Raw genomic sequence first — 19,630 nt, forward strand, 5'->3', positions numbered from 1 at the left:
TATGTGTTATATTTTACTTTCATAGTATGACTGCTAAACAGAGTATGACTGATTACTAGTTAATCCTTTAACCTTGGGAAAATAGCCAGTGTTTGAAAATAGAAAATTTATGTATGTTGTAAAGTACTAGGAAATGGGAAGTTTAGGTACTTGATGAGTTATTTTAATATAACGTTGTACAATGAAATAATAAAATATTTGCCAATTCATCAAGAGCTCCATTAAAGCTCATTAGGAATGAACTGAATTCAATCACTATTCTTTTTTAGTTGTCCTTTATTGTTACACATGGGCTAATTTGAGGATATTTTTGTCACTCAAGATGTAAAGATATTAGTATAACTGTGTTATATATCCTAAAGGGAGATATGCTAATTCTTATACATAATTATCATTTTTTACCAGTATACTTTTTATAAATTAATATTTTTTTTCTTTTCCCTTAAAGAAATTGAATTCTCCTACATTGTCTGTGAATAGTGAAGGATTTATACCTATGCTGGCCAAGTTAGATGATTGTATAACATATATCTCATCCCATGTAAGTCATGTATTTCTGTATATTTTTAAAGAAACCTTAACATCCCTGTTAATTTGCTTCTTAGACTGTAAAATAATTATTTCTTATGAAGGGAAAAATATATCTCTAATGTACTTGAAGAAAAACTGTGGTAAAATCTTAGTCATTGCTGATAGTGAAATAAAAAGTACTTTCAGCTGCTGAGGCAGCCCCTGGAGTAGAATGAGGTCCTGACTGAAACAACTTTGTCCCACCTAAAAGGATGAGTGAATTTTAGGCTATTGAATTCCTGTTGTGCTAGGTATTATTCCTCAAGGATTTTTAGCTGCATTTATTTCCCCCAACTCATATTCTTTTCCATGTGAGCCTGACATATTAGCCTTGAAGTCAAGTATTTATTGAGCCCCTACTTTGTTCCAGGCACAGGGAACTTGGCTGTGACCAAGATAATCACAGTATTTGTCTTCATGGAACTTTCAGTCTGCATAAGACCTTTTGAATTTTATATTTAGCTTTACTAAAGGACATTTTGGTTTTCATTGAAAGTTTGCTTTGTCAATGTTTGTTTCCTCTTTGTTAATCTTTCCTTTTTCTTTACAGCCAAATTTTAAAGATTATCCTGTATATTTACTGAAGTTTAAGCAATGTCTTTCTAAAGCTTTGCACCTCATGAAGACATACACTGTGAACATACTACAGAACCTCACAAATCAGTTATTAAAAAGGGTGAGTTAACTGGTGAGGTTTTTGGTTTGCTTGCTTTGTTTTTTTATTCATTTATCTTCTGTAATGTTAGCCTGAGAGTAGTACTTAGTAAATCCCAAATTTTTTTTACCTTTTGTTAAATAAGAATATGCATTGCAGTTTTATTTATAATAGGAAAAGTGGTTGTATTGTATCTGTCCATCAAAGTCTTATTTTTCAAAGAATGTGTAACTGTGGGAACTATTCGATTCTAATGAAATAATATCAGATTCAAACTGTTCGTCACTTAAAACATTTTCTTATATTTTTATGAAAATACTGGAAGGAGATACACTGAAATAATAAAAGTGGTTCTGTCTGAGTGGTGAGATTACATATGATGGGTAATTTGAAATTTTTTCTTTACATGTGGTGAATAATTAAGTTTTCTATGCAGAGCAAATATATTTTCATTGAGCACCTCCTAAATGCTTTGCATTGCACTAGGAATTATACAGTAGTGAAAAGGAGCTAGCAAGGTCCCTGCCCTCATGGAGCTTATTATATTCAGGATAAATAATCAGTAAAGAAGGAAACAAATCAGTCATTTGCATATTGTAGTAGATGCTAGGTGGGAAATTAGAGTGTTAGGTTAGAAAATAAGAGTGGAACTTGCTAGGATGGTCATTGAGCACATTTCTTTGCTAAGAAAATAAAACCATAAAGATTATACATTTTATTTTTTAAGTTTTTCTAAACAACATTGAATATCTTCTGAGCTTCAGTTCAAAGCCACTGATTTTTGGGTTGCATTTTTACTGTTCACATTGCTCTTGGCTGACATAACAGTCAGACTATATAATTTTTCTATTTTGTAAAACTTTTAATAAGTTTAGGAAACTAATACCTAATAAGTACTACTACCTACTATGTATAGTGCTTTACTATTGAGCCACGTAATAACTTTATGAGTATAGGTTATCACCTTTAAATGGACGCTTGGAATCTCAGAGAGGTTAAGTAATTTGGTCAATGTCTTACTCTCAGTAAATGACTGAGCATGAAGCTGAATTCAGGCCTGTTTACCTCCAAAATTCATGTAACATGGGATAAGTTTTAATGATAAGAGGTGAGAGATGACAGTTCTTCATAATTATTTCTCATTTGTAGCAATATAATAATATTAATCTCTCTTTGAGATTTTTCTCTCTAAGCTTTTGGTTGGTGTGTAGGCCAAGCAGTAGTTATTTGAAATGGTGTGCATCACATTTTCTGAATACTTATTTGTTTGCTAATTATCTTCCTTCCCTATCCTCCCCCATGTTTCTTTAGGATCCTTCATCTGTACCTAATGCAGACAACGCCTTCACACTATTTTATGTGAAATTTCGAACTGCTGCCCCCAAAGTCAGAGTAAGTCTGTTGACATAAATAGAATATTGCTATGAAATTTATTTAGCCAGCCCCTTTGAAGTACTATTATATGTTAGGCCCTTTGCTTATACCAGGAATATGAACATGAGTGAAAGAAAGTTAAGCATTGTCCTTCCACATTACATTACATTATCTCAGAGGCACCTTAAGACCACCGAGCAGGAAACGCCCTCTAAGATTCTTAGGGAATGTTTCTAGATGAAGGAGATAATTGAGCTTAAATGACTCAGATTTATAGTGGACTTGAGGGGATTGATTACTTATAGAAAATACAAATGGTTAATAAATATGAACTCATGTTTAGCTTCAGTGGAGAATACATTCAATTTAAGGTTAGGTGGCATTTTTTTGTCTGTTAGAAACTGGGAGATCAACGTGTAATAGTGCTTTTTTTTTTTTTTAAATATATCTTTATTGATTTCAGAGAGAGGAAAGGAGAGGGAGAGATAGAAACATCAACGATGAGAGAGTCATTGATCGAGCCCACAACTTGGGCATGTGCCCTGACTGGGATTCTAACCCCGATCGCCTGGATCCTAGGTCGACGCTCAACCGCTGAGCCATGCCTGGCTGGGCTGTAATAGTGCTTTTGAGGATTTAGTGAGACAGGCAATACTGCTGATAGGGATGTGAAGCAATTTCTTTCTCAAAAACATTTTAGGAGTATGAATCAGAAGCCTATAAAAATATTTATCTCTTATGACCCAGTGTTGGAGGTTCCCAACTGGGAAGTAGGTAACTGTTATTATACCAGCTTTATATGATAGAAAGTGGAATCTCAGAGAAGTGAACCAGCTCTCCTGGGGTCAAAACAGCTATTGGGAAGCTGGCAATCACACCCTCCAGTTTTTCTCTAGGCCCAGAGGTCTTAACCACTGGGCTATTATTCTTAAGAAACAGCCAAGATGCCCGGCTGGGTGTGGCTCAGTGGTTGATCATTGACCTAGGATCCAGGAGATGGCAGTTCAATTCCCAGTCAGGGCACATGCCCGGGTTGCAGGCTCAATCACCAGTAGGGGCCGTGCAGGAGGCAGCAGATCAATGACTCTCATCATTGATGTTTCTCTCTCTCTCTCTCTCCCTCTCCCTTCCTTTCTCTGAAATCAATAAAGATATATTAAAAAAAAAAAAAAAAAAAGAAACAGCCAAGATGCCCAAGAGTAGAAGAATGGTTGATTTATGGTACATCTACGCAAGGGGATATTATGTAGTTATTTAAACAAATGTTTTAAATAATATTTATAATGATGATTCATTGAGTGTTTCCTAGGTACCCAGGCATTATGCTAAGGCTTTATATTTTCATCTGACATCGAGCATTATTTAATAATAGGAAAATCTTTTGAAATAATGTTAATTTTTCAAAAACAGATTATAAAGATGAATATGTAATATAATTTCCAGTTTTGTGTAAAAATTAAAATATAGCCCTGATTGATGTGGCTCAGTGATTGTAGCATTGGCCTGCATACTGAAGCGTCAAGGGTACATATCTGGGTTGCAAGTTCGATCCTGGGCCCCAGTTGGGGTGAGGGGGGGAGGCAATCAATTGATGTGTCTCTCCCACATCGATGTTTCTCTCTCTCTCTCTCTCTCCCCTCCCTCCCTTCCATGCTCTCTAAAAAACAATGGGAAAAAATATCCTCAGGTGAGGATTAACAACAACAACAGAAAAAAATATATAGTAACTATATAGTGTGTACAAAAAAACTGAAAGAATATTCTAAAATATTAACTGATTATTTTGTGGTATTAAATATTTTTATATTTCAACCTCTTTGTATTTACAGATTTTTCTAATAGCATATGTTATAATCAGAAAGTAGTTAAGAGTCCATAACTAAAATAGATGGATTTTTAATTTTTTTTTTATTCTGCAGACTCTTATTGAACAAATAGAACAGCGATCTGAAAAAACACCTGAGTGAGTACCTAGAATTTCTTTAGTTTCCATATTACCTTCTTGAAGTACATTTCCCCCACCTATTATGTCCGAGATATTTTCTGAGCAATTACCTTGCATGCTATGCAAGCTTCTTCTTATAGTATATGACTTATTTTGGGGAGCAAGGTTATAGACCTGATGTAGTGAGTGTGCAAGTCATCTCTCTCTGTTTGTTTGCTTATTTACTTATTTTTACTGAGGAGTAATGACATGCAACTTACTAGTTTCAGGCATACAACGTAGTGATTCAATATGATCACCACTGTAAGTCTAGTTAATATCCGTTACCATGCTTAGTTACAAAATTATATTTTTCTTGTGATGAGAACTTTTAAGATTTACTCTCAGCAACTTTCAAATATGCAATGTAGGTAATATCATTAACTATAACTGCCATGCTGTACATTTCAGCAAGGCATTTCTTTTTTCCTATAGCAGGATTTTCTTTTCGTTTGGGTAGATGTAAGATGTCTACTCTTGGAAGATAAATCTTTCATTAAAAAATAAAGGTTTAGCCCTGGCTGGTTTGGCTCAGTGCTTAGGGCGTCAGCCTTTGACTGAAGGGTCCCAGGTTCGATTCCCCGTCAAGGGCACGTACCTGGGTTGCAGGCTCCATTCCTGATCCAGGTTGGGGCGCATGCGGGAGGCAACCAGTCGATGTCTCTCTCACGTTGATGTTCCTGTCTCTCTCTTTCTCCCTCCCACTCTGAAAAGCAAGGGAAAAAATATACTTGGGAGAGAATTAAAAAAAAAAAAAAAATAGCCTGGCTGGCATGGCTCATTGGTTGAGTATCAACCTATGATCCAGGAGATTGAGGTTCGATACCTTGTTAGGGCACATGCCTGGGCTGTGAGCTCTGTCCCCAGTGGGGGGCCTGCAGGAGGCAGCCAATCAATGACTCTTTCATCACTGATTTTTTTTATCTCTTCCCTTCCTCTCTCTGAAATCAGTAAAGACATATTTAAAATAAATAAATAAATAAGTAAATAAATAAATAAATAAATAAATAAAGGTTTAAACTCCAAAGTTAGAGAATTTGGCACCGTGGTTTATTATGTGTGTTTTTTTGTGGTGGCTGTTTTTTAATCCTCACCTGAGGGTATTTTTTTCCATTGATTTTCAGAGAGAGTGCAAGGGAGGGAGGGAGGGGAAGAGAACAGGAGAGAGAGAGAAAGGGAAACATCGATGTGAGAGAGACATACCCACTGGCTGCCTCCCGCACGTGTCTGGACTGGGGCTGGTGATCGAGCCTACAACCCAGGCACGTGCCCTTGGCTGGGAATGGAATCTGGGACTCTGCAGTCCGTGGGCTGACACTCTAGCCACTGAGCCAAGCTGGCTAGGGCTAGTGTGTCTTTTTATATGCATACATAAACATTTTTAATATTTAATGTGGGCAAATGAGAGGTGATCATATAGCTTTAGAGATTTGGCAACCTATGCTGGGACTTAAGATCAGATATAATTTACATATCTGAAATCATAAGTTTATACTCTCATCTCATTTGCTTTTCATCAGATACCAACAACTGCTAAACGACATCCACCAGTGTTACCTTGATCAGCGGGAGCTCCTTTTGGGCCCTAGTATTACTCGTACTGTAACAGAGTTAACCAGCCAGAATAACAGAGATCATTGTGCCTTGGTAAGTTTCTGCTTGTTTTGGTTTAATGTTAAACCTTCCTCTGAAATATTTTGATAACCTAGAAGCTGTATTTGGCTAAATAAGTTTTAGTTTCCATATCAACAAACTTAAATAATTTTTCTTTCAGTTATGACAAATCTAGTTTAGTAATTAGCATTTTGGCAAAAGAATCTCCTTTTGATCTATTTTTTGAGGTATGATGATTCACAAACATGTATTGTTCCTTGAAAGATGAAGTTTCAAGGTTTGTGGATTTATCTTAGCTTTTGTTGCAGAAGTACTTCCTTATTTAGTGTGATTTTAATTTATGCTATAGAAAAATAAAGATTCTTTTTTTAACTACCCCCATTCAGCTAGAAAAGGGATTTATTTTCCTTGTCAAAAGTTTAGAAAATAATGCAGACAAAGAAAATAAAAATCACCATGTTCACATTATGCAGTAAACCATTGAAAACCAACCATTTTTTGTGCTTCAGTATGTTGTTTTATGAATGTATATGCATAATCTCTTTCCAAATAAAATATTTGCTTGATTTCATGAATGCTAGAATTGTTGTGTGTCTTTAACTGTAGGTGGTGTATATTTGTTTCTTGCAGATTCGCAGTGGCTGTGCCTTTATGGTCCATGTGTGTCAGGATGAACACCAACTTTACAATGAATTTTTCACAAAACCAACATCAAAATTAGAGTAGGTAGTTTAACTTATTTTTAAGATTTAATTTGCTAATGATTATAATGACTTATTATAGGAGTATTCTTTTTTGTTGTTTTTGTTAAAAATATTACAGATGTCCCTTTTTCTCCCCAATGACCCATTCCATCCCGTCTCCCCCCCCCCCCCCGCCCCCAGCCCCTCTTCCCACCATTGTTTGTGTCCTTGAGTTGTGCATATATGCATATAAATTCTTTGATTACTCTCTCCCCCTCTACCCACCTGCTCTCCTCCATCCTTCTGACATTCATCAGTCTGATCTATGCTTCCATGTCATTGAATCTGTTCTGTTCATAGGAGTATTTTTAAGTTATATGCAGTGTTTTAACTTTTGTGGGTGTGTGAGTATTGTTGAGTGGGTCAATGTTTGTTTATTGTAAATACATGTGTAATTTAAAGGGCAACATGCTTTCGTATTGTTCATAATATAATTATGGAGACAGTATGGTATAATAAGTGAGAATCCTATATAGAGAACTAAGTCTTGGGATCTAGATCCCTTTATCTCCACCAAGTATAATAAGTCCTTCCAGTTGAAAAATTCTGTGATTCTAACTAACAAAAAACAGTTAAGAATACATACTATTTAATATCCTTTAAAATTTTTTTCTCAAAGTGTCTTTCAGATCCACTGTTAACTTTCGTTTTCTTTTTATTGGCAATTTGGGCATTTATAAAGATTCCAAGACTATTACCCTTATAATGGGGAAGAGACAAATGTATCTTACCGTTTTGGTTGGGTTGATCACTTTTGATGAAATAAGGGATATAGAAGAATACTTTTGACAATATGAAGAATATAGACAACATAACTTTTTCTTTTCAAGTATTTTTGTCAAAATGCTTATATGTCAAGAGTACTTTGAGATTTGTTTATCTAAATCTGTAAGTGATCAAGAACTTAGCTTTCCTGGGGAAAATGTTGCCATTTGATTCACAGAAATGTAGAATATAGAAGGATAATTAAGTATACTGAAATACTTTTTATTGTTTTTGAAGGTACATATACAGAGTTATTACTGAAATAAATAAAAGTTGTAATAAATTGACATTTGGCTGGGGGCAGCTAATTTGAATTGATTACTGATTATTTATTGATTCTTGGCTTTTAAAACAACACTTTACAGAATTACTTTCAGCCTTTCACTCTTCATTATAAAGTGTCCCCTATACTGTTTTCTAGTAGATTTTTACTATGTTTATTGGCTGGGAGAAATCAAAGATGCCTTTTAAACTGGAAAGATTGCTACTAAACCATGTTTTATTTTTTTATTTTAGTGAACTTTTGGAGAAACTGTGTGTGTCATTGTATGATGTCTTCAGGCCGTTGATCATTCATGTTATTCACCTAGAGACACTTTCGGAACTTTGTGGGATTCTTAAAAATGAGGTGCTTGAAGATCATGTACAGAACAATGGTAAATGATAAGTAGAAGTGATAATTTCAGAGGTCTTTTAAATTATATCTGTGGCTCAGTGAATTTGAAAAAGATCAGCTTTTATTCCCCCCTATCCCACCACAGATTTAATATTTTTGAAACCTGGGTTGATGCCTCGTCTCTTTTTGAATCAAGATGCACCTTAATCTGTGACTACATGTGTAAATAAAATGGGGAAAGCATTTTATTTTATTTAATTTAAATTTTTAATAATATGTCTTTATTGATTTCGGAGAGAGGAAGGGAGAGGAAGAGAGAGAGAGACAGAAACATCAATGATGAGAGAGTCATTGATCAGCTGCCTCCTACATGCTCCCCACTGAGGATTGAGCCTGCAATCCCTGGCATGTGCCCTGACCGGGAATTGAACGGCAATCTCCTGGATAATAGGTGGATGCTCAACTGCTGAGCCGTGCCCGGCTGGGTCGGGAAAGCATTTTAAAATCTGGGCAAAATTAGTAATAAAATAATTATACTTACTTTTCTTTTTGGCATCTTGAAATTCAGAGAGAACAGATGATTAGTTATTTCTAGTACACTTACCAGAATACATAAAGAATTGACTATATTGTATACTCCTGATTAAAAAACAGGAATTATTTCAGCATACATACATAGTAATAATGTTTTTTGAAATGACAAAGAAAAGCAATTCCCTAAAACAGATTTGCTTTATCCATGTGATACACTCCTCAATATTTGATTTGATTGTCATAGAAAACAATTTTCCTGATGGTACTTAGGTACCTTTAAAAAATACCTTTCAAGTAATTATTTTACTGGCAGAAATGATTTGACTTTCCTTAGGAGATACTATAGGTTTGTTACTCTTCCAAAGTATCTTATTCTACTGCATTTAGTTTATTCAAAAACATACAGTTTCTCATTATTTTTGAACTTTTGTGTTTATTTGAGCCAAGCTGATGACATAAGCTGGGGAGCAAGATCAAATGCTCCAGAGAATAACAGTTTTGCAGTTTCTTTTTTGCATTTGAAATTAAGGAGGGCATTTTCTCACATTTTAATGCTTCTGAATTAAAAATGATTTAAAAGAAATTAATGTGAATTTTTATGTGATTGTATAGTGTCTTCAACTCCCCAGTCATTAGAAAGCTGTTACTGAATTACTGATGTGTCTTAACATTGACGACATCTTAGAAATGAATAAATTCTATATAAAATCATATCTCTTTTTATTTTTTAATCAATTTTCTTTGTGAAAATATTAACAAGTCATTTAATATCTGTGGGACTCAATTTATTTGTAAAATGGGGATGCTAACCCAGTTAATAAGCTGCCTTAGTTATCTCTCAGGATTTGTCTGAAGCTGTCTGAGATAACTTAAAAAGCACAAAGTACTTTAGAAGTCAGATTTTATTATTCATACATATTAATAATAGAAATAATTTCACAGAGCCCCAGGAAGAAGATGTTATTTCCCAATTGTAAATTTGAGGAAATCGAAAGACATTTATTAAATTTTTCTAAGATCACTGAGTCTTACTGAAATAGAATACATATGCACTACAGTCCATGAAGCAAAAATGGTTCATACTGTTACTAGACAATTTAGTAATATATTTTCTTGTTAAAAGAAAGTATTTTTGTAAATCTAAAGGAATGGATGATTTTTTTTTTTTAATCAGCTGAACAACTAGGGGCATTTGCAGCTGGAGTAAAGCAGATGTTGGAGGATGTACAAGAGCGGCTCGTCTATCGAACCCACATCTACATTCAGACTGATATCACTGGCTACAAGCCAGCTCCTGGAGATCTGGCATATCCTGATAAGTTAGTAATGATGGAGGTAGGTTCTCCTTACTGATCTTGTCCCCACCTCCTCATAACTTTTAAGTGATTTATACTAGTTAAAGTAGAATTTTTGTTTTTAATTCTTACTCAAAATGTAAAATCAAGATAAACTTGCCACAAAATCATAGGAAATAAAATGTAAAAAAATTGAATAGGAATAATTTGTTAGGTTGTCTCTCTTTCAAGTTGTATTTAATAAACATTCTATTCGTTTCTCTCCCCCTTCCAGGAAATATGTATTCCCTGGTTGTAAGTCTCATGGGGACCCTTAGAGTTTAGGAGCTGCACGCCTGTTAGGCAAGAAGAAGGAGGGAAGGGAAAGGCATGGGAGTGCTCCCAGGAGGGAGAGTGCATCAGAAATATATTTGATTTTTATATGTTGATCTTGTATTTTGCAACCTTGCCAGACTAGCTTATTAGTTCTAATAGTTTTTTAGTGGATTCCTTAGGAATATATATGTCTCTCTGTTTGTGTGTATATATGGTCATGTTGCCTATAAATACAGTTTTATTTTTTCCTTTCCAATCGTGATCCCTTTCATTTCTTTCTCTTTTCTAATTGCCCTGACTAGAACCTCCAGTACAATGTTGAATAGAAGTGGTGAGAACAGACATTCTTTTAAAAAATATATATATTTATTGATTTCAGAGAGAAGAAGGGAGAGTGAGAGAGATAGATAGAAACATCAGTGATGACAGAGAGCCATTGATTGATTGGCTGCCTCCTGCATGCCCCCAGCTGGGGATCCAGCCCTCAGCCTGGGCATGTGTCCTGACCAGGAATTGAACTGTGACCTAATGGTTCATAGGTTGATGCTCAACCACTGAGCCATGCCGGCTGGGTGAGAACAGACATTCTTATCCTATTCCTGATCTTAGGGGTAAAGCATTAGTTTTTCTCTGTTAATTATAATGTTAGCTGTGGGTTTTTCATATAGGCCCTTTATCAGGTTGAGGAGGTTTCCATCTTTTCCTAGTTTGCTGAGTGTTTTTAATACAAAATGGTGTGGTTTTTGTCAAGTGCTTTTTCTGTGTCTGTTCGGCTGATCTGGTGATTTTTTTTCGGTTGATATGATACATTAATTGATTTTTGGAAGTCAAACCAAGCTTGCATTTCTGGGATACATTTCACTTGTGATATATAATTCTTTTTATTTTATTTGTTTCTGGATTTGGTTTGCTAGAATTTGTTGAAGATTTTTACATTCTTAGTTATGAGATACAGGTCAGTAGTTCTGTTTTCTCTTTATGTTCTTGTCTGCTTTTGATACCAGGGTAATATTGACCTCATAAAATAAGTTCTTTTATTTTTTTGGATGAGTTTGTATAGACTAGTGGTAGTAATTCTTTAAATGTTTAGTGGAATTCAGTGATGAAGCAATCTGGACCTAGACTTTTCTTTGTGGGAAATTTTTAAAAGTATTAGTTCAAACTTTTCACTTGTTATAGGTCTATTCAGATTATCTGTTTCTTGAGTCAGTTTCAGTAGTTTATGTCTTTCTAGGAATTTTTCCATTTCATCTAAGTTATTTAATTTGTTGGCATATAGTTCATCATTGTTGTATTTACATTTTTTTATTTCTGTAAGGTCAGTGTTAATGTTTTGTCTTTTATATCTGATTTCAGTAATTTGAGTCTTCTTTCTTTTCATCTTGGTCATTCTAGACTTCTTTGCTTTCTTTTACAAGATGATCCAGGTACTCGCCTTTTACATTCCTTGCTCTAGTCTAGACCTAGACTAGCCTAGACTTGGAGCTGTTCCTCCAAGAAGCTTTGGTTCCCTTAAGAGGGAGGAGAGTGGTATTTAAGAAACAAAGATCGGAGTGTTGGGTGTTTTCATTGCTAGCAGTGAATGTCATTACTTCCAACTTCTTTTACAGGCCAGAGGTAGAAAAAAATATTTTTAAATATTATGAATTCATATGGAAACCTCCAATTCAAATCTAGTTCCATAAGGTTCTTCCTCATTTTCACCATTCTGTAACAGTATCTCCCTTCTCTCAGAAAAAAACCCTGATTTCCAGTACTTTGCATGTTTATTCATATGCTCAAAGTTATAACATGCACAAAAAAACAGTTTCAGAATTTCACCACTGACATCATAACTAACAACAAACTTACTAAATTCAAGATTTTGGGGAGGGGGGCGGATGCTGGGTGGAGAGGGCCAGTGGGGAATAAAGAGGATATCGGTAATACTTTCAACAATAAAAATACATTAAAAAAAAAAAAAAGATGAATCTACAACATCTTGTTATACCAGAAAACAAAAAGCTACCAGTAGACTATTAGGGTCATCCCAAAAGACTCAGGAGGCACTTCATGGCCAATTATGAACTATTTAAGCATTGATAATGATAATAAGGCAATAAATTGAAGCAATCAAAAATAAAATCAAGATTTTTGTACTTCTCTTTGTCCTTAGAATATATCCTACTAAGATATACAGGATGGGGCAAAAGTAGGTTTACTGTTGTGAATACACAAAACAGTTTATTCTTGTATTAGTATTTATTATTGTGTTATTTTCCATATGAACAACTGCAAACCTACTTGTGCCCCACCCTGTACAATCAGATTACTGTCACTGTTGATCTGAAGATTTTAAATTACAAGCTAATCTCTTTAGACTAGAGATTTTGCCCATGTAAGGTTGCCATTTGCGTGGCATGGGAGGGGAAACTGTAGAGTCAGATAGATCTAGGTTCAAATTCTAGCTCTGTCAGTATCTGTTACTTAGCTGCTATGAGTATGTTTCATTTTTTGTAAAATAGGTATAACCATACTGACCATGGAGGGTTGTGAAAGTAGAGACAATGGCTAGAAAGCACTTAGCTTTGTAGTCGTACAGTAGATAGTGACTGTTATTGTTTAACCTTTGAAATATTTAAAAGCATAACATTTGACTGAAAGTCAATGAGTAAAATATCCAACCCATCAGTTAAAGTTTTTAATTTTTAATGTTTTCCAGCTTTATTGAGATATAATTGACATATAACATTGCATAAGTTTAAGGTGTACAACCTACTTATTTGCTATATGTATGCATTGTGAAATGTTTACCACAATAAGGTTAGTTAACACATCCATCACCTCACACAGTAACAAATATATATATATATTTTAAACATATCTTTATTGATTTTAGAGAGAGGAAGGGAGACGGAGAGAGAGACAGAAACATCAATGATGAGAGAGTCATTGATCGAGCCCGCAACCCGGGCATGTGCCCTGACTGGGAATTGAACCCCGATTGCCTGGATCCTAGGTCTACACTCAACCGCTGAGCCACGCCCGGCCAGGCAACAAATATTTTTTTTGTGTGTGGTGAGAACTCTTAAAATTTATCTTAACAACTTCAAAATATAAAATACAGTATTGCCCTAGCGGGTTTGGTTCAGTGGTGAGAGTGTTGGCCCAAGGACTGAAGGATCCCAAGTTTGATTCTGGCCAAGGGCACATGCCTTGGTTGCAGGCTCAATCCCTTGCCCCAGTTGGGGTGGGTGCAGGAGGCAACAATCGATGTGTCTTTCTCACATCGATGTTTCTCTCTCTCCCTCTCTCTCCCTTCCACTCTCTCTGAAAAGCAATGGAAAAAATATCCTCGGGTGAGGATTAAAAAAAAAAAATACAGCATTGTTAATTATAGTCACATGCTGTACATTAGATCCCCAGAACTTATTTATCTTATTACTGGAAGATTGTACCCTTTAACTACGTTCCCTCATTTTCTCCATCTTCCACCCCCCACCCCGGCAACCACCTATCTATTTTCTCTTTCTATGAGTTTGAGCTATTTATTATTTTAAAAAAATAAGACATTTAGCTTGTTAGTAAAGGTGAGTTTTGATGGTCTGCTTTTCTGTATTAAAATTTAATATGAAGGGGGTTGTCCTTTCAGGTTCCCTTAACCTATAAGAATGTAACTATTTCCTCACTGATTAAAACAAACTACTTGATCTAGTTTGTTTGAAAAATATTTAAAGTAAAATACATTTTAAAAAGCAGTAGAATAAAGGTTATCAGTGGCTTGGTATTTTATTTGAAAGCTTCCAAAGGAAATTTTGGTGCTAGTGAATTTGAAAATATCCCCTGAAATAATTTTGCTGAGTCATCACGTTTTTAACATATTTTAAAAAATAATCTAAGTTTTGCCACGTTTATAAACTATTCTTCTTAATTATCATTGCTTTATAGCAGGATTGGTGATAGACTGAAATCTGTCTGTGAGAAATACATTACAGTTTATGTCTTTCTAAGTGTATCTCATGTTTATCAGTATACCTTTTATCAAGTGGTAGTAGTCTGTGTTAGTAAATTGTTAAATGTTACCCTATTTTTGTTTAGACTGCTTCTCCTGGATATCACATATCCTGATTTTCTTCACTTTTTTAAAAATAAATTTTATTTTTTAGAAGTTTTAGATTTATAGAAAAATTGAGAAGATATTACACAGAGTTCTAGTGTACCCACACCTATTTTCCTCTATTAATTAACATCTTATATTAGTATGGTACATTTGACACAGTTAATGAACCAGTAATAATATATTGGTATTAACTAAAGTACATAGTTTATTCAGATTTTCTTAGTTTTTATCTAATGTCCTTTTCTGCTTCAGTATCCCATTTATAATACCATATTACATTTATTTTTCATATCTTAGGCTCCTCTTGGCTGTGACAGTTTCTCAGATTCCTTGTTTTTGATGATTTTAACAGTTTTGAGGAGAATTTGTGCAGTATTTTATAGGTGCCTCTCTACTGGGATTTGTCTGATGTTTTCCTATGATTAGATTGGTGTTACAGGTTTTTTAGAGGAAAATCATAGAGTTAAAGTACCCTTTTAAACACATCATATCAAGGGTAAATACTGTCAACTTGATTTATTACTATTGATATTGACCTTGATCACCTAGCTGAGGTAGTGTTGTCAGGTTGCATTACCCTTTTCCCTCCTTTTCCATACTGTCCTCTTTGGAAGGAAGCTCTGTGTGCAGGCCTACTTAAGGAGTGGTGAGTTATGCTCTACTTCCTTGAGGGCCAAATATCTATAAAAATTATTTGGAATTTTTCTGCAAGGGAGATTTGTATTCGTTCATTCATTCATTCATTCAATCACTTGATATCAGTATGGACTCATGTATATTCATTTTATATTTTGGATTATACTCCATGCTACTTTATTTTGTTGCTCAAATAGTTCCACTGTTGGTCATTGGGCGCTCTTTTAGTTGGTTCCTATGTTGCTTTGACATGTCCTTTCAGTGAGTGCAGTCCCCCTCCCTCCCTCCCTCCCTCCCTCCCTCCCTCCCTCCCTCCCTCCCTCCCTCCCTCCCTCCTTCCCCTCCCTCACTTCCCTCTCTTTCTTCTTCCCCTTCCTTCCCTCTCTTCTCTTCCTTCCTTCCTTCCTTCCTTCCTTCCTTCCTTCCTTCCTTCCTCCCTCCCTCCCTCCCTCCCTCCCTCCCTCCCTCCCTCCCTCCCTCCCTCCCTCCCTCCCTTCCTTCCTTCCTTCCTTCCTTCCTTCCTTCTAGTACTTTCTTATTTCCTGGTACTACAAGATACCCCAGGCTCATCATTTTTTTTTTTTTTTTTTTTACTGTTTCCTGCTTCAGCCCTAGAATCAGCTATTTCTTCAAGGAGTTCTGTCTCCTTTTATTGGAGAATGATATTAGAAGCCATGAGCTGGGTACTAGGTGCACTTGTTGCTATGGGGTGTTAGTGCTTCTGGGACTTCTCAGATGACAGCAAAGAAATATATGTGTGTATATCAACCCATCCCTGTTGCTCCAAATCTTCACCAGCATTTTAACTTAACCTGTTTCAGTGCCTAGACTGATAGCTGTGGTGATAGGTATGTTTCTCTTAAAGCTAACAGTTTTAAATATGCCAGCCTATTTAGTTTAATGCCCTTATTGTTTTAAGAATGTTTTCCTAAACCTATATTTTTTCCTCCTGACTTCTATTTAAATTTATTATGTCTTGGGTAGTTATATTAATTATTTGTATACTACTTTTTTTTTTTTTTTTGTAATATGTAAAAATCAACCCTATAGGGATCCAGGTGTATGGTAGGTTAGGGTATATAATATTGGGACTATTTGGTTTTTATCCAGCTTTTATTATTCTGCAGGCTCATAGTAGGAATCATCTTTTGGTGTCTGGGGATTGCTAATAATAACTCCAGGGAGCAGATGGATAGTCCATTTGCAGGAGTTGCCTTGATTCTATATGATGAGGACTAGGTCTGTTTCTCAGCCTGATCTAGAGAATTGTGCTCTCTCTCATTCCTTCCTCCCTTCCTTGTTTTCTTTATGAAATTTGAAATTTGAATACTTTTTTTCTAAACTTAAGTGAAAATTATGCCTCTTATATGAATCTTGTATATTTGAGCTCTCAATAGTGGTTCTGCAATTAGTGGTTCAGAAAAGGTTATGTATGTGCTTATAAGAATAGAGACACTCTAATTTAACTTTTTCATTTCCATGTGTTGTTTTGGTGTAGTTCTCTTAATTAGTCCATTGATTAATTAATTAATATTTTTTTTACTTTATAGAAAGAACATATTCATATTGCCAAACAGCTGAAAACTACTCTTTAATGTTCCTTCTGATTTCTCTATATAGCAAATTGCACAGAGTTTAAAAGATGAACAGAAGAAGGTACCTTCAGAAGCTTCGTTTTCAGATGTTCGGTTAGAAGAAGTAGAGTCTAATAATCTAACAAAATCTGGTATGTTATAATGTTTTAACTTCCAACTTCTATTTCCTGAGGACTTGTCATATCCCAGGCATGAAAAACAGCTTGTGTTTTTGTGGAGCCCACTCTTTAGTGTGGGGGGAGATTGACCAGCCACAGACATAATTCAGTGGTGACATATAAAAGGTATGCACAAGGCACTCTTGCACCATGGAAGAGGGGCATCAAAATTATGAAGGGGAAAAGTTTATGAGGGAGATGAAATTTGAGTGCAGGAAGGTGGGTTCAGTGAGAGGTGTCGTCTGAAAGCTGTAGTGTTTATGAGGATGAGGATGAGGATGAGGAAGTCAGGTGAAGTAAGGTTGTTTAAGGTAGAATAGCGTGGAGGATGGCATGCAGGATTGGAAGACTGTGGCTGCTCTGGGAAGTCAAGTTGTTTGATGTAAATGTATTGAGTGCCTGGGACTGGAGTAAAAAATAATGGAAATGTATGGGAAAACTTGGACTGTGGTATGCAAGGAGCAAACTTGTCCAAGAATAACCCTGAGTACTCTTGAGTTACCTAGACAATAATCTAGATGGGAAATGGGGTGTCCTTTCTCCCTGCCCCCCAGCCATAAATGTCACACTAAAACTGCTCTTCACAGGCTGGGAGTGGGGGACACTGAAACTCCATCGACTTTAAAGAGCCCCAGCTGCCCCCAAGTCCCCAGGTTTAGGGCATCATCAAGTATTCTGAGTCAATTCTATAAACAGTTGGTACCCCAAATCCAGATTGCCAAGCAGCCTGGGTATTCCCCATCTGACAGAGCCATTTTATTTTGCTTGCTAGGAAGAGAGATGCACAGCAGGTTGGAACTTTGTCCTCTGAAATAGAATCCATGCCATGTCCTACTGTTTCTCTTGGTGCTAGTATATATCTTGGTTCTAATATGTATCTTAGTCCTAGTATATACCTAGTAAATCTCTTCAAGAGTTATTGGAGAGACTAGAATACATTTCTATTTTATCAACCCTGGCCTTGTATGTTTTCCCTTCTCCCCCCTCCCCCCAAATCTATTCTTTAACTGATACCTGGTTTTACAATAAGGTATTGTTGGTAGAACTGTAGAGACTGGTTAGGAGATTGTTTCTTTTGAAAGAACAGTGGTTTGAACCATGGTGTGACAGGGATGGAGAGAAGTGTATAGATGAAGGATATGGTTGAAGTTTGAATCAACAGAATTTGATGACACACTAGGTGTGGGGCCAAGGAAGATTGAGTAAGGTCCATATGGAATAACAGAGAGCATATCTGTGTTATATGGATCTAGAACCATGTTGTCCAATATGGCAGCCACTTTCCATTGCATATGTGAAATGTGGCTAGTTTGAATGTGCCACAAGTGTGTAAAATATACACCAAATTTAAAAAACTTAGTAGGAAATAAAGAATGGAAAATATCTTATTAGTAATTTCTATATTGATTACATATTACAGTGATGATATTTTGGATATATCAGATGAAATAAAATATATTAAAATTAATTGCAATTGTTTCTTTTTACCTTTTTTATGTAGAATTTTAATGTCACATTTATGGCTCACGTTATATTTCTGTTGGACAGTGCTACTCTAGAACTATAAAGAGGGTGACTGGTTTAGAGGTAAAGATTGAGGAATGGTTGATGCTTTGGGTTATATAAGATCACCCCACATACATATATGTTAAATCTCACCTGTCACTGATTTAGGTTTCTTTGGCATTCTTGACCAAGGTGAGGCTAGAGAAAGCAGATGCCTCCAGCTAATGGTAGCTAATGAGAACAGTTTATAGTTGCTATGTAAATAAGACAAATCTACATGTGTGTGAAATGTGATTTCTTTTCCATTTGGGTTTTTAGGTTCAACAGAATCTCTCAATCCTAGACCACAGACCACAATTTCTCCAGCAGATCTTCATGGAATGTGGTATCCTACAGTTCGACGCACTCTTGTCTGTCTCTCCAAATTGTACAGATGCATAGATGTACGTGTGTAAATTCTTAACCTTTACTGTAAATTGCTTGCTCTTTCATTAGAAATGTTTTTAAATTTAAATTTTAAGATTTTGATAAAATATTTTGTTTGGTATTAGATTATAATCATGGTTTTTAGATATAGAGATAATTTTAAGGTCAATCTAATTTGTGGATTCTTAGCCTGAGCATTCTGTAGATCCTTAGAATCCACTAATGGGCTCTGGGTAGTCTGTGAACACCTTGATGATGTGGGCAAAATTGTATATGTATGCTTGTATTTGTGTCTTTCTGAGGAGAAGGGCTATAGCTTGTGTGTGTTTTTTTTATAGGGGTCTTTGACTGCAAATAAATTTAAAACTATGGATTAATTAATTTGTCTTAGTTTATAGGTGAATAAAAAGAGTTGCAGAAAGGTTAAGTGATATATCCAATGTCACATAGGTATAATATTCATTTAGTATTTAGATTTAGTATTAAATGCAACTACTTTAATTTAGTGTAAGTCAGTGTAAGTCAGCTTCCTTAACAAGCAGTATTAAGATTATATGTTTTTCTAACCATGGACTGATTTTAGTTATTTGCTGAAATTAGCAGTACCCTCTCCTTTCCACTTTTTTTTTTTTTTTTTTTTCAGCACCAACTTATACTTTGCATTGATTTCAGGTAATAGTTATTTTAAGAATTTCAGCTTAAGATTATCAGTCCCTGAAAGATCATATTTGTCTACATTTATTTT

The 19,630-nt window shown here is 35.3% G+C and overlaps 1 protein-coding gene across 1 annotated transcript in view; it reads left to right on the top strand.

Moving 5' to 3' along the window:
* Window positions 1–19,630, top strand: part of COG3 (component of oligomeric golgi complex 3) — a 78,265-nt gene that overhangs the window by 21,213 nt on the left and 37,422 nt on the right. The window contains exons 6-15 of the mRNA XM_081127162.1: window positions 449–541; window positions 1,121–1,246; window positions 2,537–2,617; window positions 4,519–4,562; window positions 6,104–6,230; window positions 6,828–6,919; window positions 8,222–8,361; window positions 10,030–10,190; window positions 16,821–16,926; window positions 18,778–18,902. Coding sequence (XP_080983288.1) covers window positions 449–541; window positions 1,121–1,246; window positions 2,537–2,617; window positions 4,519–4,562; window positions 6,104–6,230; window positions 6,828–6,919; window positions 8,222–8,361; window positions 10,030–10,190; window positions 16,821–16,926; window positions 18,778–18,902 — 1,095 coding nt within the window. The remainder of the gene's footprint in view (window positions 1–448; window positions 542–1,120; window positions 1,247–2,536; window positions 2,618–4,518; window positions 4,563–6,103; window positions 6,231–6,827; window positions 6,920–8,221; window positions 8,362–10,029; window positions 10,191–16,820; window positions 16,927–18,777; window positions 18,903–19,630) is intronic.

This window comes from Miniopterus schreibersii (genome assembly GCF_964146895.1).
Source record: "Miniopterus schreibersii genome assembly, chromosome: 2".
Taxonomy (NCBI): domain Eukaryota; kingdom Metazoa; phylum Chordata; class Mammalia; order Chiroptera; family Miniopteridae; genus Miniopterus; species Miniopterus schreibersii.